At 50.2% G+C, this 22,042-nt stretch overlaps 1 protein-coding gene across 5 annotated transcripts in view; it reads right to left on the reverse strand.

Moving 5' to 3' along the window:
- Ptch1 (patched 1) overlaps positions 1-21,558 on the reverse strand; it is a 65,823-nt gene extending 44,265 nt beyond the window's left edge. Inside the window, exons 1-2 of one of the 5 annotated variants that reach the window (XM_031357958.1) lie at positions 13,393-13,566; positions 11,612-11,804 (exon numbers count right to left, since the gene is read on the reverse strand). In XM_031357958.1, the coding sequence (XP_031213818.1) occupies positions 11,612-11,804; positions 13,393-13,551 (352 nt within the window). In that variant the 5' untranslated portion in view covers positions 13,552-13,566. Of the gene's footprint in view, positions 1-11,020; positions 11,164-11,611; positions 11,805-12,454; positions 12,637-13,392; positions 13,567-21,062 lie in introns of those variants that run through there. The other 4 variants (XM_031357959.1, XM_031357962.1, XM_031357961.1 and 1 more) reach the window with 4 other exon arrangements.
- Positions 21,559-22,042: the final 484 nt, after the last annotated feature.

A 22,042-nucleotide genomic window follows, 5' to 3' on the forward strand; every position in this document is an offset into this window, starting at 1 on the left:
AAAAGATGTCTCCAGCATTCACAATTTGTGAGCTACAGAAAGATGGTCTGAAGGTCCAAATCAAGGTGGTGTGTTTTCCTCCATGAATTCCATGTCTTTAAGGGAGACCCATCTCCTATCCACTTATCTCCATGATTGAATGAGGCAAACCAGGAACATGGCACACACTCAGAGTGTGTTGCACAAACCAATGAATGAACGGCCTCAGTACAGAGCCCTGGGAACAGGCAGTCATCTGTACAAGATATTAATTCCCCACAAAGCCCCCAAAAGTCAGTCAGTCAAAACAAATGACCCTTTCAGCCTGAAAGTACCCACTCAGAGTCCAATTAAGAAAGAGGGGATCTGTGCACACGAGGGCACATTCACATTCGATTAATCCTGTGAATTATCTAGCAGTCTCAAACAGAGATTTTTTTCCTTCCCCTCTTTAGTTGCTTCAGGTCCTTCTTTCAGTGATGTGACTAGTTACCCAGAGGGCCAAAAGACGCACACTGCTAAAATGAAGAACTGCAGAGCTATTGGCACTGATTCATGTCTAAATTGGGAGAAGAAAAAAAAAAAGAGAATCGGTAGTAACATCGGTAGTAGACCGGCTGAAAGTCGGGGTGCGGTCTAGTCACTCTCTCCATCCACTTCTCTTATGGGGGAGGTGGTGCCGTTTAAAGGCTGGGGACCTTTTATTTCCTTCTCATCTTGAGCTTATGAAAAATGCTAGAATCAGACAGAAGAAAGTGAACCGGTCCCTCCTTGAAAGGACAACCACACAAAACCAAGCTGAAAGCAAAAGATATCCACCCACTCACTCACTCACTTACCCACCCACAGCTTGGAGAGCTGAAGCAGGTAGTGAATGTGCGGGCACCCACCAGCGCACTGGGCAAGCATCCATGCCCCACCCCCACCCCACAGACCAGCAGCTTGCAGTGCCATCTGTTACCAGCCTCACCAGGGCTGCTTCTTCTGAATGGCTCTCCCTGAGACCAACCCACTCGCCCTGTCGGATGCAATCAGGTCAGCCCAGCACTCTGCCACCAGGCCTGCTGCTGGCAGCAGCTCCCAAGACAACCCTAAGGCTGTTGGTGGCCCCTTCTTCATGGCTGTATGCGTTCTCACCCAGACCAAACTACAGTGTTTTCCTGACATTCTAAAGGGCCCAGCCAGATACGTCCTGTCTTCCTTACTGCGTGCTTACCAGCCTCTGAAGTACCCCAAGCTAGGAAGAACACCACCTCACCTGACTGCACTACAAATCAAGTCCGATCATTCTGTAGAAAAGCAAGCACTAAGGAAGGAGGTCCAACCCTTCCAGGCAGTAGAACCAGAAACCAACACAAGTAATTACATTAACGTCCGAGGAAAAGGGTTGCCTGGCACGGTGGTGCATACTTTTAAATACCGGCACTTAGGAGGCAGAGGCGGGCAAACCTCTGTGAGTATAAGGCTAGCCTGGTCTACAAAGCAAGTTTCAGGTCAGTCAGGGCATACTTGTCTCAAGAAAATCTAAGTAAATAATTAAAAGGGGCTGAAGTGTCACTCAGCAGTGTGACTACCTAGCATACACAACGATAAGCTTGGTGGCTCCTGTGAGTAGGAAGTTCAAAGCCACCCTCCGCTGCATGAGACTCTGTCTCAATGAAATAAAAACAGAAAGCAACAAAACCCAAGTATTTGCCGGCTGGCCATGGCGGTGGCATGACACCAACCCCAAGTCCCTTCTTAGTGATGCTGATGTCATGTGTGTCTGCCAGTCCTCTGAAAGCCCCTATCTAGCCACTTTCCCATGAGCAGGCATGCAAGAGAGACAGTGCAGGCAAACTCCCTGGCCTCTGGACATCCCCACACTGGCCCTCCCTGTGCATCCCTGTGCATCCGTGCAGGGACACATGCGGCACTGGGGGCCACTTTCGTGATTTTGTTGCCGTCAGGATTAGCTGGATTAGGGGCCAGTACATAAGGACCCCCTGGTGCCAGGAGGAAGTTTCATCACCGGGTCAGCGTGGTGTGTGAACTATATTCTGTCAACACTACCACTGCTTTCATCCACCAACCAAAAAAGTGGGGGAGGGAAGAACAGAGGAAAAAAGGCTTTGAGTGGGGAATGTAGAAAACCTCAACTGCATTCCCCAACAGATTTCCAAGTGTGAGTCGTTCAAGGCTGGCCTTTCAAACAAGGACCTATTTGGTTTTTTGGGGTTTTTTTCTATTTTATCTGTGAAGAATTTAGCGGGTCTGACAGTGACTACAGATAGAAAGGGAAATGCTATATTGCCCACAGGAGGGTAAAATACACACACACACACACACACACACACACACACACACACACACACCCTTTTCCTTCTAACCAGACAAAACAGTTTGTGCATAGTCCCACCAACGAAAACTTGTCCTTTGGTCAAAGCTCAAAGGTCCAAGACTTTTGCCTTTGCCTAAAGATGAAAACAGTACCCCAACCAGCAGGGAAGTCCCCCCACATTTAACGTGAGGGAAAACAATGCGGATAAGAAGGTAGAACAGGGAATGAGGGAACAACCACAAAACCACAACTTTCAACTTTTTTTATAGCTGAGCTCAGCACCTAAAATTCCTCCTGGAAACCCTCAGGTCTAGCTCCCCACCCATCCCCCGGTCCATAGCCACTCATGAAGACCTGCTTGAGGTAAATATCACTTGTGGAGAAAGTCACGGGACTTCTGCTAGCGTGTGCAAGCATGTGCGTGCGTGTGCAGCGTTACAGGACAGTCCCTCGCACACAGAACCGAGCTGTCCCATCAAAGCACTGTCTGTTATATTTCTGTCTTTCTCTTCTGCTTGGCGTATTCACCGAGGACAGAAAAGGAGGTAAGCTTTGGCGGCCCTGACCTGCAGCTGGGACACAATACTTTCGCACAGCCCTGCCGACCCCTGACATAAATTTTACTCCGCAGCTGGCACTTACACACTCAACATTACCATATGTATAGCTGCGCCGTGCTAATTATGCTAATCACCTGTCTAACTCGCTGCTGCGAAAAATGGTTGTATTTAGCAGTCCAGTGCTTACCAATGCAGCGTACTGTGTGGCTGAAATGTACATTCAGACGGCCCTGAATGGCAAGATTTTTCCACGTTGCTGGCTACATTCAGGGCTCAGAAAAATTTATTCAAGTCAACTGGTTTCGGCCCGCAACAAAAAAGTTACGAGAAAAAAGTGAGTGTGTTCTTGCCCTAACATTCTGGATCTGCTTGCAAGCAAAATGATAAATCAATTGGTATGGGGAACAAAAAGGGAGAGAGGTTTCTTTGGGGAGCCCATGTGAAACTGTAGCCTATTTAAAAAAAAAAGAAGAAAAAAAAAGAAGGAAAAAAAGGGGTCATCCTATCCCCCAAATCTCTAGAGAGAGCAACTAACAGATATTTACTCCTAATCCAGAGCCTCTCGAATTGCAAGTGTGGGTTGCAATTGAACAAGGTATCAGACATGCTTTTCCCTGGACCATATACAGATTAAAAATGATAAAGCATACTTGACATCTTTTTAACTTAATACTGTTTAGAGAGCGCACTGAGAAGAAGCAGGTGAGAAGTAACCTCGTAGGTAGGCAGCAACTAAAAAAAATTCTGGTATTTTCTTCCTTAGAATATTTAAAAGGAGGCATGCGAGATGTTTAACTCAATTCTGTGAAGGTTTCTTGTTTCCCACTAAAGGAGAAAAGAAACTGAGGAGTGTGGGAGGGAGCGGTGGGGGTGGGGAAGACTGGCAGATTGGGGGTGGGGTGGAGTGGGGTGGGGGAGGGAAAGGCAGGGAGTCAAGAAGCCTCTATTTTCTGTAATCTCAAATTTCCTGTTTTTACTATTACCATTTCTTAAAGGAGCGCTTCCCGAGCAAGCTACGGATGGATTTCTTAAATCAGGAAAATATTAGAGCAGTTATTTTAACAATCGCCAAAATCCGATTTCCTCCTAACTCACAAAACATGTTCCCCCCCCCCCCCAACTGTGAGTCTGGCTCTTCTAAAGACAGCTGAGTACCAGTTCTGTGGTCTCTCTACACCTTCCGATCTTTAACTGTCTGCAGCACTGTAAACACACACCTTAGTGGCCAGTAGCTGGAGGTGCCCAGGTACCTCCCCCTCTTGGCCTTTTGCAGTACCCTGACTTCCCTCTAGAAAGCACAGCAGACTGGTAAGCCATGCACAAGACAAGGCATCTTGAGCCACCTCCCATGGCGACATCACAGCAGCCTTGTGATAAATCTTGAGCTTAACCCAAGATGAACCAACCCAGCAGGCTTTCTCTGACACTGTAGGAGGTCCAGAGGAGAGCTGGCCTCTCTTGGCCTCGCTATCCTTCACCTTTCAATTTAAGAGCAGGTGGCAAAAATGATGTCCACAACTTAAAGATGCTTCTTGGAGGACATAGCTTTCTTCCTATTCATTCCCAACCCCCATATTCAACTTTTTTTTTTTTTTTGAGGGGAGACTACTGGCAGGACTAGAACTCACAGCTTTGGGAATGCTAGCAAGTACTGTACTGCTGAGCCACATCTCCAGCGTCCTGCACAAGAGGCAAGTTGCTTCTCTGTGGCATCTGAAACACAGGTGGCCGTTAGTTACCTTTCAAGGTGTTAATTTATCTGGGTTTTAGACTTCCAACTTGATTGTGCAGCCCCTAACTCAAGCAGAATCCCTGTACTCAGTGGTCAGACAGCCAAGGGCCTGCTCTGCTCCTCTGGGTCTCCTGCTTTTCTTAAGTAGGAGATGGACCACCCTGCCTCGTGGCACAGAGCAGTGTTTACATTGCAATCCTTGACTATGTAATACATCTGGCATTTTTGGGCAGGATCCCTGAGCTAGTAGCCAGAAGCCCTTAAGCACACTGACTGAAAGCCCATTTCCAGTTTCTTTTGCTTTCTTCGGTCCATGTCTCATCAAGAGCTGGAAACCATCTCCGCTGCTAAACGGAGTACATTTACAGCTGCTTCTTTCCACTTATTCCAACAAGAGGAATATAAAGCACATACTGTGATGTGCACGGGGACCTGCTTCTTCACTGGCCTCACTTCTACATGGGGACCCACAGGTATGTGGTCCCCTATGTGGGACCCACCTCCACATTGGGACTATTCAAGCCAATTCACACCTGGACTTCAGGATTACAAGTAAGGTCCTGCCTTCTCATATTAAATCTCTCCAACAAAGTCGTCTTTCATTAGCAGGTACCTGTCAACCAAGAAATGGTTTCCCTAACACAAGGCAACTGTTTTGCCAACTATGCTCTAAACTGCAATTAAGTCCCAACACCTCCCCTCCCAGGGGAAAAGGGATGCATTCTGGACAATAGGCTCTGCCAACATTCAGGCAGTCTCTCAATGGCAACATTTTACTGTCTAGGAAGGCTAATTTTTTTTTCCTGCTACATCTTCTTAGATGCTGATACACACAAAAAAATGTAACACAAAGAGACTATCAGTCTAATATAGAAGGATCCACAATCTGACCGGAAAGAGAGAAAGAAAACCTTGTAAGGTGCCCAATTCCAGAGATTGGCAAAAAACAACAACAAGGGTTTGTGTTTATTTTCAGGGCAATCCTAATTGTATCTGTGCTTCAAAAAAAATGTTCCCACTGAGAATATTCCAAAAGTTTCCTCCTTCTGTCCATGCTGAACTGCCTTCCCAGAAGGACCTTTGACCTCTGGGATGTCAACAGAGACCTCATGAGGATGAAACATCTAAGGCTATGGAGGTCAGCCAAAATTTGGATAAGAAACTCAGTCCTCTCCTATCTCTATCCAAGCTCCTGTTCCTACTGGCTCTGTTGGGTGTTCCACTTAGGGAAAGGCTCAAGTGAAGAGCCTTGGCGAGATGTCACTGTGTGTCTCACATAGCAGCTCAGAGATGCTACAGGGCCCAATTCTTCCTAACATCCTATGCCACAAGAAAGGCAAGGCTTAAGACTTACTTCATTATCATTCTGGCCATTTTATATGCACAGGAAGAACATGTCCATAGGTCCTGAAGTTACCTTATAAAAAGTTACTTAGAAGTCTGCAAAAAATGTCAGGAATCCTCAACAGGAAAAGCAATGCCTCTGCCAACCTGAACCCAACAGAATGCTCCGTGGAGCCCACCAGAACCAGAGTATGATGGCTCTGTGACTAATGTCGCTCACCCCACTGCGCAGAGGAACACATCTACTCACTCCTTCCTAACTGACCAGACAGAAGACCTTTTCAGATGTGACCCACGGGGGAGGAAATGAACTTGAGCAGTTTAGGAGGGAGTGGGTGACAAAAGATAGGAGAGACAAGGAAGCAACCTGTCAGGAGCCTGTAGCAGTCACTGAAGATAATAGCACAATATGAGAATACTAGGATACAGTGATTTTTACAGATAATCTCCTCACTCTCCCCCACCCCCCACCAAACTGTCAAAACAGTTGCCAGGAGGTAAAAAAGACTTTCATGCAAAATGGCTTCCACAAAATCTGGTTTCCTTCAAAATAACTGTAAAATATTATTGTATTTAAAACCCCTGGCACATCACCTCCTGAGCACAACACAGTCTCTCAGGCATTCGCTGTGTGGGAGGCAGCCACAAGAAGCCCCTCTTTGCATGCACAAGTCTCTCTTCAGAACTTGGAACCCCCTTCTTTACCCTCCAACTAAGAGTTAAGCAAGAGGGAGTAAGTACCACCTCAGCCCTAGAGGCTGGGGACCCAGGGGTCACAGGCAGGTCAGCATTGAAAGAGAAATCCAAATGAAATATAAACACGGTATTGTGGAAAGCAGACCAATCTCCCTCGCTCTCCAGCCAGCATTAATCTTAGCATCAGCTGTGGTGCATAACCTAAACACACGGACCAGGCAGCTCATACATCTGGAAGCTGTCATCTCCTGGAAGCTCCAAGCAGCGCTGGATGGATCTGAAACAGTCCATGGTCCAAATTGGCTTCTGATAGATCAAGAATGGTGGGTAGAATAGGGTTAGGCTCAGAGGCCACCGACTGCCCTGTGTGTGGGATACCTGAGCCACCTGCTATTTTTTTTTCAGTTGGTGGTTTTCACTTGTCATTTATATTTTTCTCTCAGTACAAAGGGAGTACCAACAATTTGCTTGCTCCTCTCCTGTGTGTGCATTTGCTCTTGGAATGACCACCCCCTGTTCATCCAACTGTGCAGAGACACACACAGAGTAGTGCCTTTGCAGACCCAATTAGACCTGCAAAGCCCAGGCCTACCGAGTCATCATCCAACTCAGTGGTTCTCAAGTGGAGCACCTAGCAATGAATGGAATGTTATTCTTGCTGCTGGCACCTTGTTAGTAGAGTCCAGGGGCTCTGCTGGGCACCCTCTAGGGTGCATAGCCTCTGACAGTGGAGGACTATCCAGATCCAAATGGCAAGAGTGCCAAGGCTGAGCAAATGAAGGATGGTGGGTCTAACTATGCAAAGTACACAGAAAGCACACAGTACAGACTTGAGAGTGTGACTGCCCATCAAATGAGTAATTTTTTTTTAAGTAGAATCTTATATTTCTCTTTAATAAATTATCATCCTCCTCCCTGATACTGCCCTAAAGCCCTTAACAACCAAACACTAAGCCAATATGGAGTCATTTCAAGGTTGTTGCCCTTTTCAGGGAAGGAGGCCAGGGGCCGCCTAAGCTTTTATCTCAGGGAGATAAATGAAGATTCTGTCACAGGAGTACCTTGACAACAAACTTGTGACAGAGAGCTGGGGAAGGGGAGGAGGGGAATACGAAAAGAAAAACTGATTAAGGAGGGTAGGAGAATAGATCTGCCAAAAGAAACGCCATGGAAAAAGAAATGGGCAAGTTTAAAAAAATAAATGAATCAGCCAGTTCCTGAGGAGCAAGTGCAAGTACTTCTGGTATCAGGAAGGGTACCAGAACCACAGACCCAGGTCAGCATCTTGCAGGGCCTGCAGGCCCCAGCCATACTCCATGGCACACATCCCCACATCCCTGTAGACCTCCCAAATTACCAGATGCCCACCCCTCACTCCATTCACCCTATTACTGGGAGGTGAACACTCAAGGTCACCCACAAATTATTTTTTTGAGCCTTCGCCCATCCTCTTTTTTTCTGCCGAGATGTCCCTCACCTCCATCTTTCCAAGCCTGGGGCCATCCTGGAAACCTTCACTTATTTCCCCAACAACCTGGCAATTAACGACCTACAGACTTGTCCACAGACCATCATCAATGTTTCTCAGGCGTTTTGGTCCGTGCCTGGTGCAGAGTAGGCACAGAGAACCCACACTGACCAAATACTTCTACTTGGAAATAACCACTCCTGTTTCTGGTGCTGCTATGTGTTTTTGTGACAGTAGATGCCCAACTACACCAGGGTCTTTATCAAACCTTTCTTGTCCCTTCACAAGTAAGCTTCTGTTGACATCTGTGTCTTGCAAAAAAATGCATCCTAAGACTCAGGGTGGTGGTACCTCACATATAAAGGTCATTTTCTTGAACGGCAATCATTATACCAACATCATAACAGAACAAAAAAGATATCACTTATGCATGGATGGTGTGTATTTCTGACGAGGGGAGCAAGGAAAATGCTTCCTGTGGTGAATGGATTCCTAAGTTACATTTCTTCAGAATGTTAAACTGGGAAAAGGCAAGGCCAGAATATGGATGTCAAAGAGGTTCCTTAATTTTTCTGGCTATATTAAAAATATTTTGGCAGACAAAATACACCCAGTAAGCTTGTGTGCAGACACACATGTACACAAGCAAAGAGGCAACTCACCACAAAATATCAACCTTTCCAAACTGCCCTCAGTTTCCCAGCTGCCCCTTTCCTTAAACCCGAAGGCTTTCCTTTCTTCTGTTGTCTAACTGGGGACATGTAAGACTCTCCTTGCCTGGTTTGTGTGTGCTCCTGTAATCACACCCTGAATCTGTAATGATGACAGTGATAAAGAATTTATCTAAGAGACTGAAGCAAAGACAAACCAGGAACCTAAGCTTGGGCCTGCTGCTCATTTTAATTCACTGACCACCACAACCATCAGACATTTACTCCTAAAAGCAAAGATTCAGTGTTCTGACTGCTGATACAAACACTAAATTTGACACCATATCAAACGCTCTCTTCGTTGAGCTCACCTACATTTATGAGACTTGCTTCTTGCAAAGGCAAGAATGAATGAATGAATGAATGAATGAGGCCAAGGCAGTGTCGGACTAAATAACCTAAATCAATGGAAAACAAAATGAAGTTGAAGGGACATGCAGACTACACTCCTAGTTATCATCTTATTCTCATTTGAAGAGAAACCTGTTACATGAAATACTATATACATATATGATCATGCCATGAAAATAAAGTCATGGCTATTTTACTGACTTGTAGGGTAAAGTGTTAGGTCTGAGGACCAATGTGCCATACTAAAACGGCAATGCAGAAAGGAGCTAAAGCCTCTGAGCTAGCCAGAGTTGGGGTGTAGCTCAGAGGAGGACAATTTGCTTAGCATGATGGTGCCCTAGGTTCCATAGCAATATCAGCACAAAACACAAAACTATCAAGATGCCAAAAGCAGGAGGGGGTGGGGAACCTGCCTCAGGTGTGTCCTCCTTACTGAGCATCTTCCACTTAGCCAGGTGGAGTCCTCTCTCTAAGTCTCTTGTCATTCTTGAAACAATGTTAAGAAAACTCTACCACCTCTGTAAGCTTGTTAAAATCTACGGAAACAGCTTCTCCAACTACTAAAAACCAAACTGTTGCACGGCCCTCATGCTCACCAGCCTGGGCAAAGCCAACTGCGGAGCCACTAGCTCAATTTCTACTCTATAGCCTTGCTGGTCAGTTTCTGTGCCGAGGGCCTTAGAGGACCTTAGAGGACCTCTGGTGGTTAACTTGCCTTTCCAGGGCCTTGCAGGGGGTGGCCTGTTCCTGCTGCAACACTCTCTTGCTTCCTGTCTCTCCAGTACCCCTGCCTGCCTCAAGACATCTTCTAAGGCCCTTTTTTCTCCTAATTTAACTTTCATGAACCAGTTGAAGTGTGAACCTATACTCAGTGAAAATGCATTGAATGCCTATAGTCTGAAGCACAGGATACTGTGTAATGTCCCCATCACAGTGCCTAGCACAGGGTCAGGAACACTATAGATACTAAGGAAATTTGTTGCTAGGGACATAGTCAGTGCTCAATAAAACTATTCTCTGAACTACCAATGACGAGGAAGCAAAGTGGGTAAATTACCTAATGGAATCAATCCAAAAGACACTTGTACTCATTAACCAAGCGACTCAAGGCAGGGATGTTAACCAAGCGACTCAAGGCAGGGATGTGTCTTAGTGATTAGGATTATTTTGTCACTTTCCAACTAAATACTCCACCACTAGTTTTGCAACACTGAAAGCTAAGATAACAAAATATTCGGGAAGATCAGTTTACAAGAGCATCCTAAAACTGGTTACCTAAGGAATTACTCATTAACTCGGGTTTCCAAATTCTGTCCTGCATGGCTTGCAGTAGGCATGCACCAGATATTTGGGGTTGAAACATCTGCCCAACTACTCTGATGCCCAAAGCAGTGTTTGCCAGAAGCTAAAATGTTTTCAAACAAGGGATTGGTACTTTTCAAAGAGATAACTGAGAAACTAACAAGAAGGAAAAAGAAAGCCTAAAATCACAAAGAGCATAAAAAAGGCACAAAGAGTGGGGTGGGGTGAAATGGAAAACCTATTTTCAATTAACAAGTCGTTTTATAAAGCAGGTTTCTCAACCCCTCCCCTTCCAAATCCAGGCACTTGGATAAAAGACAGACACACACACACACCCGGAGGGAAGCTCCCGTGGCCCCTCCCATCAAACTTTCTTTCTTTTAAAACACACACACACTTCTTGCAAGCCTAACAAATGCAACCACCCCCAAGAATAATTCCATTTAAAAAGCCCCCCCACCCGCGAGAAAACATTAATCTACTTTGCAAACATGCGTTCCAGTTTGTGCTTTACTATTTTTTTCAACTAACCCTCCCCCACCCCCCCTTTTTTGGTACCTTGAGACAAATGTTTTTTTCCCCCCAGAGTTGAAAGCAGTCCAAAAACAGGACCACACACGCGGCCGCCTCCGCAGGCCCGCGCGGCGCCCGCCCCCTGCGCGCCCCGGGGGCGCGCACACTCCCTGCAGCCAGAGGGGTGGCCTTGCCCTCCACCCCCCCTCCTTTCTCCGCAGACACAGTGGGTGGGTGGGGGGTTGGGGGAAAGAAGCCGAGCCCAGGCGCCCGGATCAGAGAGGCCTTTCCCTGGACGCGGCTCCCGGGCCAAACCCAGGCAGGCAGCTGTGGCGGGCCTAGGGGACCACCCCCACGGCCCTGCGGAGTGGTCCGTCCCGCGCAGGGCCCAGGCGCCCCCGCCACTCTCTCCCACCACACCTAGCAAAGCGCAGCGCCCCGAGTAGATTACAGCGCGGCCTTTGTCGGGCGGGCCTGGCTGCTGGCCAGCCGTGCAAACAATAAACAGTCGCCCCTGGTGCGGGCAAGGGCTTCGTTGGCTACAAGGAGCTCTAGGTGCATGCTGGCAAATATCTTCATCAAACGCAGTAAAGGGAAGGAAGACGAAGGGCGCGCTCGCGGCGCCGGGTCGCTTACCTTCCACCCACAGCTCCTCCACGTTGGTCTCGAGATTAGCTGCCTTTAATCCCACAGCGAAGGCCCCAAATATGAGGAGACCCACAACCAAAAACTTGCCGCAGTTCTTTTGAATGTAACAACCCAGTTTAAATAAGAGTCTCTGAAACTTCGCTCTCAGCCACAGCGGCGCTTTCCGGCCAGTAGCCTTCCCCTGGGGACGAAGCAGAAGGAAGGAGTGAACGCTGGGGAATCGCTGTTCCCCGCACAGCTGCCCGGGGATCCCCTCTGGATAGCAGTGTGGGGATCACTGCCCACGGCGCAGCGACTCTTCCCTCGGTCTGGAACCAGGACCATCCAGAGGGAGCCCTGGGGGCGTGGGGCCTTGGTTGTAAATCAGTGAGAGTGCAGCGTGGGAAATGCACTCTAGGGACCAGGGGGCGCCCCCACGCGTGGCCTAAGCACCAGTCCTGAATGAGACTTGGGGTGCAGGAGAGAAAGGCCAACAGAGAAGCCGCCAACAGCAGCCATGGTTTAGTACCGGGAACCTGGAGGGGGGGCGCTGAGTGATCCTAACGGAGAAGCCCAACACTAAAGAACCCCCAGGAAACCTTCCTCCCTTCCCCGAAGTCCTGCTCCAGCCTGTGGCCTCCTCCAGTGCCCCGGAGGCCGAGTAAAGGGCGCAAGCGCACTTAGGGACAATATACAGCGACCATGGCCCATCTGGCCCCGGCCTGGTGTGGCTCTACGCGAGGTCCACGTGGTGAGCTCCGCAGCCAGAGCTCGGTCCACACACTTTTCCACAGCCTTGGGAAGACACCGCGGGAGCTCAGTTAGGAAGTGAGGCAGCCATCTACAACTTACACTATTTGTGCTCGGAAGAGGGCGGCCACAAGGATCTTTCCCTCCTCTCCCACTCCCTCCTGGTGAACTCTTTTTAAAAAGCCGAGTGCACAGGGAAGAGGCCCAGGCCGGCGCCGGCGGGGGTCCTGGCTGGGCGCAGGCTGCTCGCGGGGCGGCGGAGCCCGGGTGCTGGCCAGGGCCCCTGCGGGCCCCAGGCTAGGTGCTCGCCTTCCCCAGATTCCACACATTTCAGCCAGCCTCGTAAACACAATGAACCCGGCCGTTCCGCACACCAGGACCGAAGATTTAAGGTGGCAACTTGTTTACAACTGCCCCTCTCCCCGGCAGGCTGGGAGAAGAGGCGGCCCAAGACCTGGAAGAGAGGGGACGTCCTCTCCCGAGAATAATTTTTAAGGGAGCAGAGATTTCAAGCTCAACGAAAGCAGAACCGGCTGCCAAAAAAGGAAACCACCTTTACTTTGGCTCCCTCCCCTCTGTCTCTCTCCGCCTCTCTCCACTCCGCCTCCCCCTCAAAGAGGTTAAGAAATGTGGCAACGCCGAACTTTAGGCTGCAACCGTGGGCAGGGGCGCGGGAGAAGGGCGCTGGGGCCGAGGGCAGTGCGGCGTTACCGCCGCCCTGGAGGTGGTCCACTCAGGACGGTTTCCAAAGCTCCGGAAAAGGCACACCAGGGAGGGCGTGTGCGCGCGCACACACCACACACACACACACACACACACACGCACGCACACACACACACACACACACGCACCCCTCCACCCCCTGCGGACCTCAGACAGCCCTTTCCTCCAAAGTCCGGAGGGAGGGTTTGAAAATTTCAACCTTCACTTGTCTGCTGCTTTCTCAGAAGGGTGTGTGTGTCTGTGTGTGTCTGTGTGGCAGGGATCCCAAGGAGGAAGAAGAGGGAAAAGTGAGGAGGGAGGAGGGGACAGAAGTGCACCTTGGAAATCTGCTCCAGAGCGAAGGCGGCGTCGCAGTAGCTGGGCCGGTGCAGATAGTCCCGGTCCGGCGCGGCGCGGTGCGGTCCCCCGGTCCGTCTGCGCCTCCCGCCGCCGGCCTGCCTGCCCAGGGCCCCGGCGGCGTTACCAGCCGAGGCCATGTTGCCGCCGCCGCCGCGGGCTCCGGGCGCGCCTGGGCGCTCGGCTCGCGAGGACGCTGCTGGCCGCCGGGGACTCCGGCTCCGGGTGACAGACCCGCTGCTGCCGCTCACACGGCGGGCGCTGCGGGCGCTGCGGCCGTGGCCGCTGCCGGGGACTCAGACCCTGCGCCTTCCATTGCCACATTGCGCGTGAGTCCCGAGGTCTTTGCGGCCGCCGCTGCCCACATCCAGCTCGCGGGAAGGCGAGAGCCGGCGCTTCCAGGGCGCGCCTCGCGGTCCCCAAGTCCCCCCCAGACGTCCCCGCCCCGCGCCGCGACCCCTTCACGGCAGAAGGCGCGCGCAGACCCCCGTCGCTCGCTCCGGCTCTCTCGGCGCCCGCTGCGGGCGACGCGACGGTACCCGGCGGGTCTCAACGATGCCCGGCCGGGGCTGCCGCTGCTGCTGCTGCTGCTGGTGCTGCGGCGGCTGCGGCTGGAGTTGGCGGTGGCGGCTTCTGAAGCGGCTGCTCGCTCTCGGGCTGCTGGGTTCGCGGTGGCTGCTCGGTCCCGGACTCTGCTTTCTTGTTCTCCTCACCGACCCGCTGGACCATTCTGCCCCCGCGCCGCGCGCCTCTCTCGCTACCGGGACCTGGGGACTCCGCTCTGTGTGTGTGCAGCGGGCAGCGGCCGCAGCAGCTCCTTGACTCAATAGATGAGATGGAAGAAGAAAAAAAAGAACTCTCTCCATTTGGAGAAAGAGGAGGAGGAGGGGAGGGGGTGGAGGGGGAGAGAGCGAGCGAAAGAGAAAAAGGCTGGAACTCCCGCCCCCGGGGCTGTCAGATGGCTTGGGTTTCTGCGACGCGATTGGCTCTTGGAGGGCAGAAATTACTCAGCAAACATGACTATTATTAGCTGCTTAGCAACAGCTCACCAAAGTAGAGAGACCACCCAGGTAGGCAACCCCCGTGTGTGCATCCCAGGCTTGGGGGTGGGGGGGCGCTCGCTCAGCGCCAACCTTCTCGCATGCAATACTTCCATTAAGGAATGCTCCCCCCTCCTTTCTTTCTTATTTCTTTTCTTTTCAACAGTGTCTTCTTTTTTTGAGACGCCTTTTGCGAGCGAGCGAGCGCGCGCGCACACACACACACACACACAGACACACACATATACACGCACACACTCACACATACAGGAGCATTTGCCTCGCAATAGACACGGGGAACATGTAATATTTTTTTAAGCGCTTAAACAATTTCTGAGATTCCTCAAAGAAAACCCTTTTAGAGGCACTTTGGCCTCAAGCTGCAGCAAGTACTGGGAGGTCCGGCTTGAATTCCCAGGCCTGCACCAATAATGACAGGGTGGTGGAGAGTGCGCCAGTGTGTGCCAATTTTTTTTTCTCCTCTTTTCTTTTATAACTAAAGGCAAGACTTAGACTCTCGCAGGGAACAACGCCTCGTATTAAGATAAACAAAATGGAAAGTTAAAGAGGCGAGCAAGGGTGTTGGGAAAAGCCACCCCTTTTTAAAACCCCTCTCACTCCCCTAGCACCCCCCCCCAATACACAGCACAGTCCAATTTGGAAACGTCTATAAGGAAAAGCCAGACAAGTTTGATTTTTTATTTGAATATTTAATATATAAAAAGCAAATCTTTTCAGCAGGCCAGAGAAATAGAAATGAAAGATTTCCTGATTATTTGGAGTTCGTCTGGACCCCCATTAATTAGTTACATTCTTAAAGTCAGTTTTAAGCTGTTTTTAAAAAAATAAAGATTGGTATGCATCCTGTAACATTAATAGCGTGACGTAGAAGAAAAAAGCTTTGATGTGGAATTCATTTTAAACAAATTGTTCATAAATCGCTAAGATTTGTCCTGATATTGCGTCCAGTGTCACCAACACATTCAGGGGATTCACAACAACAAACAACAACAAGAAAAATGCGACGTGGGGGGAGGGGAGTGAATCTTGGAGCCAGCAACAAATTAAACTGTCTACACAACTACGCTCTTTAAGAAAAAAGTAATAACATTTAAGAAAGCACATTCCATTCTCCAATAATTTTTGAAGTTCCTCTTTCCGGCAGTAGACATCAGACCCAGAAATACGGAATTCTGCTACGTCCTATTATTTTTCTTTTCCGACTTGAACTGCAGAGGGAACCGGAGTAGTGAGGAGTCAAATGAACCCGTGAAATGGGGCAGTGTGGCTTTAAGATGCACACGGTGTGTGTTCATTGAAAAAAAAAAGAAGAAAGAAAAGGAAAGAAAGAAACCCAGATGGAGGGAAAGGGGGAGGAGCGGGGAGAAGGCGGAGACTGCTCCACCACGTGACCCGGACCAAGAGGCCCATGCGCGCGCCCGCGTTAGTGCGCGTCCGCGCCCGCGCGCTCCAGTCTTCGGCCTGCTCGTGATGCGGGCGCACAGGTAACAGGGTCCGCGCGCGAGGCCGGCACACCCCAGCTCTCACCACCGTGCACAGAACCTTCCCGGGCCCCAGGCAGTGTGCGCGCCCTACCGCCGCGGACAGACGTGCCGGACACGCCGTAGTACATTCCTGAAGGCGGCCCGGCCCCCTCGCGTTGCCCAATGAGCGCGCGGCCTCTCCGCCGCCGGCCAATGGCTGCGTTCCGGCCCTTCCATTCAGCGGCGCCGGCTGCGGTTAGACAGGGGCGGCGCAGGGGCGCGCGGCCACCGGCGGAGCACACCGCTCCTGGGGCCGCGGGTTGGGGGGGTGAGGCCTCCCCCACCCCCATCGCGTTGCAGTCCTTCATCGCTGCCCAACCTGCCTCCCCTCTAGACTTGTCTCCTTCCGGGCTTCCCTAGGACGCTTTGCCATCCTGAATCCCAAACCCGCAGAATTTTGCGGTTCCTGAAGTAGGGTGATGAATCTGAGGGAACAGACCAAGTAGATGCATTTGGGGGTGCTCACAGGATAAGGAAGAGGACCTGGGTGCCGGGCCAGCGCGAAAATTCAAAACTCCTAACATCAGGGAGCACGTGATTTTTCCAATGACTGAAAAATCCTGAAAAGGCATGCAGGACGAGAGGAAAGACACTAACTACCTTAACATGTGCTGGAAGCAGAGCTCTTAAGACTCTCATGAATAGCTTGGTTATCAGCATAAGGTAGAAAGGGGGTGGACTACTACTATTTAAGCTTTCACATTTCGAGCTCTTGGAAATTGGGCTGTTTTTCGAAAGTTGAGGGTGATCGCCCGAGTTCAAAGGTAATACTGTTTTTAAAATTTGAAGGTAGCTGTATGTATGGCAAGGTAACCACATAGCTCTATAAAAGCTGTCTTTTCAAATTCCTTACAGTATTTTACTCCTAACCATGCACTGTTTCCCGCTTCCAGGTTTTTACTTCTTGGGTTGCAGTATAGCTGATTGGATTCTACAATGAAACTGTAGTCTAGCTATGCAAAGCCTCTTCCACTCGGGCGCTGTTCCCTCGGTTTGACTTAATTCTTAAACGTTTTGAACCTGGAACCCCGAGGTTTGCAGTGCTCTGCGACCCCTCGCCCGCTGTTTGATAGGTTAACTTTTCAGCATCGGAGACAATGGTCCTGACCTGTAAACTCTACCCGTAGGTTTCAGGACGCAATCCCCAGGCTCTCTCTAACAAGCGCTATCTTAATCTCCCCAGCCCCCACCCGCCGCTTCCCCTGTGGTCTGCTTTTTTCATAGAGATGAATTACTTTGGGGATCTAATTGGCCTTGTTTCTGTAACGTTTTAAGAAAGGGAAGAGGAGCCAGTCTAAAAAGACTGCTCGACTTGGGTGGTCAGGGCTGAGGCTGCCCCCAATTTGCCTCATTGCTGATGCATGTGAGTGTGACATTCCCAGCGATAATGTTGTTCCTAATCAATCTACCCTTATTTACATTTGTAAGCTTTGTCGGCTTTAATATGCATGCCCTGTGCAGGGGACCGCTGAGCCACACCGGGTTTGTTAACTTCCAGCTAACTGCAAAGATTCCATAGACCTGAGAGGCAGAGTGGAGGAGACAGGCCTGCTAAGGTGTCTGGCAGTACAGCCCCTTTGAGGGTCTTTCTGCCTGGTGGCTCCCCAAATAAGAGAGAGCTTAGGGTCTTGACCAGCAGGAGCTGCCAGTCTCTGTGAAGCCAGAGCTGAGTGACCATCCCCTCTTCCAACTCAAGTTCAACTGAAAACATAAACTGTCATTTTTCTCCCCATCATGAACCAGGACAGATTTCTCCCATGCTCTGGATTTTCTCACTGTCTCCTCCCCTCTCTGTTCCAGGACTTCAGATATCCATAGCCCTACCACACACATCTCAAAAATGACATCAGACTGTCCAAGTGCTAGGATGACACTTGAGATGAAACATCTGTCCTCTGAGTTGGGATGCTCCAATGGTTTGGAATTATGAGTGCCAGACATGTTATGTTGAGGTTTAACTTTTCACTGGCTTCTCAGAACTCTAAGAGTCTTTAAGATCCATTATCATTTAGCTCATGTCTGCACCATATAGGGGTAAAGATGTTCCTGCCATTTGACCCAGTCATAATTTTCCCCCATTAAGTTCAATGGCCTTTCAGAAATTCAAAGAATTACAAATATGATACTACAGTATTCTTATTGCAAGGAGGGGATGCAGACAGGAAATGGGTATGGTGTATGGATGTTACAAAGGTAGGAGAAAGAGGGTGGGAGATGTAGTTAGTGTTCTACATATGGATGGGTAGTCCAAGATAAAGGGTGGGAGTTAAAGGATAGGGCCTGGGCAGTTCTAAGGCAGCTTAGATAAGAGTTAAATCTTAAGTCAATCTGCTACCATCTTACCCCCATTTTCTTTGTAGAGACCAATGTCTTATTTGCTCACTGGCAGCCTGTGTATTTATACAGACTGTGCAAGAAGATGGCAGAAAATGAGCCTAAAAAGGTTTCAGGGAGGAGGTAAGGAAAGATCCAGAAACACAAGCGTGTAAAATCATTGGGCTTGACTCCCCTCAAGTCTCTCCACCTCCAGTTTCCTGTCCTTACTAACCCTCCAACCCCCCCCCCCCAGGCTGAAGGAAGGGGAACTGCCCTAGCCAACTTGTCAAAATAATGCTGCTAATTACCTCTGATCTCCTTTAATGGGAAGCTGCTCCCAACTCCACAAAGGAGTAAATGAGAGGTCCACAGCACAGACCCAGGAGCTTACAGTGAGTTGGGGGTGGGGAGGGTAGCCAAGAGGAGGTGTCCCGCAGAAGGTCCCAGATATGCCAGACTCAACCACTGCAGGTTTAAATACTTGAAGAATTAGCTTTATGCAGTACCAAAAGTTACTGATATTCTTTTGCTAAGAATGTCATCAACTGCAGAGCCTTCAATGAACTTGTCAGAAAGATCAGTATGGACCCCTATACTGAGTCCCCGCCCCTCTTCTCTAAATATCTCCTTTGCTGCATTGTTCCACTCTAATGGATAGAGATGTGTTCTTGAAACACTCAGACCCCAGGCATTTCTCCCTCCATACCTCTTTCTATCTAATATATCTATACCCTGCTCTGACTCTGGAAAAAAAAAAAGCACACAGTACATTTCAATGTTCCCTGTCTTTGGGTCCTGGGTGAAAAAGAAGCTGAGCAACATGATCCCTTTGACCCACTGCTGGAGCAAATTTATTAGAGATATAGGCATGAGAAATGAAAGGGAAGTAAAACAATTCCAGCTTATTGTGTGTCTTTCTTTCATACTCCTAATCCGGTTTACACATCACGCCTACATGTCTCAATGGGGCATTATACACTGTGGCAGAGGCTGTAGAAAATAAAAGGTATGCGTATGGGGGGGCAGGACAGGGAAGGTGGGTATTTTAATCCATATTTATCTTACAAATTTCTTATCTGTAGACAATCAAAAGCAATCTGTTAAACAGTCTCTTTTCACAAAACAGTTCCAAATGGTGCTAACTCCCATTCAAACAGCTTGTCAAATTATGACAAAAATCTATAACAAGAAATTAGATACACTTTTCACAATGAGTTTAAAAATAAAGCTAATGCTCAAAATTGAGAATTGGTGTATTAAGATGGTAGGGCCTATTGGTGTCACCTTAGTTCAACATTTTAATTTTAAAAGACCATGGATTCAAAGGCATTTTATTGCCCGGTAGAAGGACACTGGGTGACAACTGGAACACACACATTCACAATTGAAAGGCCCTTGTTTTACAACACAGGGCACAATGCACCTGAGGCAACAATGTATTCTGAAGAACCACCCAGAAATAATGTTACAGTAACAAAGGATGACACCAAAAAGCATTGTCTTGCTTTGTGGAGGCAACTAATTGCATGTTGAAGTACTGGAGCCAAGAAGGAGAAGAAAAAATCTGAACACACAGAGAAGGATGAAAAATGACTATTGTAGTACAAGACCTCAGTGGTCCAATTATTAACTATTTAGAGGCACCCACAAGACCTCAGTAGTCCAATTATTAACTATTTAGAGGCACCCAGTAAGGGTCTTCAATTATTTCTGCCTAGTGTCGAGAAAGGGAGGATAAAAAGGAAAGATAATCGTCTCACCCTGGTCCAAGACAACACTGGTCTCTGGTGTCATTCCTGGACAAGACTCCTTATGGTGGTTCTTATGGGACAAATACTGACATCAGAAACGCACTAGGCATTTTAAGCGTGGTCGTCAATACATGAAGACAGACATACCACGTGTCACCGAAAGCAAGCTTTGGGAACAGGAGGGTCCCTGTGCTGGCACCAACTCATTCCATGAGGGTCTGGGTCAGTGAGACCCACTTCGAGGCTCCCCTGAGGCCGCACACAGCGCTCTAGGCATTGCGCCATCCGCCCACCTCTTTAATGGGTGGCAGGCACCAGAGTGCCCGATTCCGTAGGCGCAAGAGTCAGCACACACCCCTCTCCTCTACCCAAGCCCGGCGGTGAACTCAAAGCGCCCTTGGCCTCTTTTCTCCCCACCAAACGCAGCAGGGAGGAGTCCGCGCCTTTGAGAAGGCGCGTCTCTCCAATCTAGGTGTTGCGTTCGGCCAGGTGTCTGCGCATGCCGCTGCCAGCTCTGTGTGTGGGTGCGTGGGTCCCCTCCAGCTGGCGTCCCCTGCGCCCAGAAAAGCGTCTGCGTCGCGCGCGCGCACCCTTGAGCAGCCCCCGGCCCCCCACCCCCACCCCCAGCGCTGTCATTCTCGCCACTAGCCTTTCCAACAAGCCGCGCTGCCTGTGCCGGTCAGGCAGTAGCCACCACCCGGCTCAAAGAGCGGAAGCTAAGGTGGCGACCCTTTCAAGCGTGCGATGGGATCCCAGGAGACCCCTTCCGTGGGAAATCTCCCCCGGAGCTGTTCCCTCAGCGCGCCGCAGCCGGCTTTCCTCCCTGGCGAGTCAGCCTAGGGGCAGGGGTCCCGGCGTGCGAGCTGCAGGCGAGCGTGTGGACACGGTCCCTGGTCCTGCACCCCGGAGCCGCATCCACCCCGCCGCCCGCCCGCCTCGCCGGCCCCGGCGTTGGGTCCGAGCTAGGCTAGGGGCATCCCCGGAGACACGGCGCACTCACCATAGCCGGCCTCAGCCCCTGGCCGGAGCGCAGCTGCGGATGGCGCGGACGCTGGCCGTGAGGTTCACATCAATTCCTTTTATTAATTTCCCGGGGCCCCCCTTGGCTGGTGCTGCGTGGCTCTCTCTTCTCCCTGTCTCTCTTCTTCTCCCCCAGGCCCTGTCGCCGCGGGTCTCTTTGTCTGCCCTGTCGCCTTCTCTTTCCCCCCCGTCTTCGTCTTCGTCTTCTCCTCCTCCTCCGTCTTTACAAAAGGAACGGAAAGTGTAAAAACCCCGGCGCGCGGGGCCGCCGCAGGCTTTCGGCGGAGTGCGGCGCGGACTCACAATTACAAGCCTGTTTCTATTAAGCAGGTCCATGGCCCTCGGCGTGGGTGGTCTGCCGCGCCATAGGCAGGACCTGTCAGGGTCACGTGACGGATCCGAAAACTTTACCCCTTTACAATAAACCCAAGGAAGGCAAAGTAAACTGGAGGAACGTGCTATCAGCGCGGCCCTCCTGGGTAAACAGGCTGCCCTCCCAGCCGTCCTGGGAGGCGCCTGGCCTGGCGAGCCCTAGCGAGCTCTGGCCGCCCCCTGAGCGCCCCCCGCGGCTGCAGTGCGGGGGGTCCCTGGGACCCTCTCGGTCGCCAGCCGGCGCTCCCCTCTCACAGTGGCTGCCTTCCTTTTGGCGGTGATTCCAGACCTTGCTTTGGGGAGGAGGATGTGCTGAGGGAGCGAGGAAGTGCGTTTTAGCATCTTCCGCAGCCTCAAAGGAGATGGGGGCGCCCCCAGGGCTTCCAAAAGACAGCACCTTATGCTTCCTTAGCTCTCAGTGCCAGGACTCGCTGAGAGACTGCCAGTGGTCCAGATAATAATCTCCAGGCCCACAGCAAGGTCGTCGTGGGCTTAGTATCATCATAGATATTACCCTTGGATAGGAGACCTATTTGAGTACTGAGCGTTTTTTGTTTTTTGTTTTTTGTTTTTTTGGGTTCTTTTTGG

The sequence above is a fragment of the Mastomys coucha genome, unplaced genomic scaffold, assembly GCF_008632895.1.
Source record: "Mastomys coucha isolate ucsf_1 unplaced genomic scaffold, UCSF_Mcou_1 pScaffold7, whole genome shotgun sequence".
Taxonomy (NCBI): domain Eukaryota; kingdom Metazoa; phylum Chordata; class Mammalia; order Rodentia; family Muridae; genus Mastomys; species Mastomys coucha.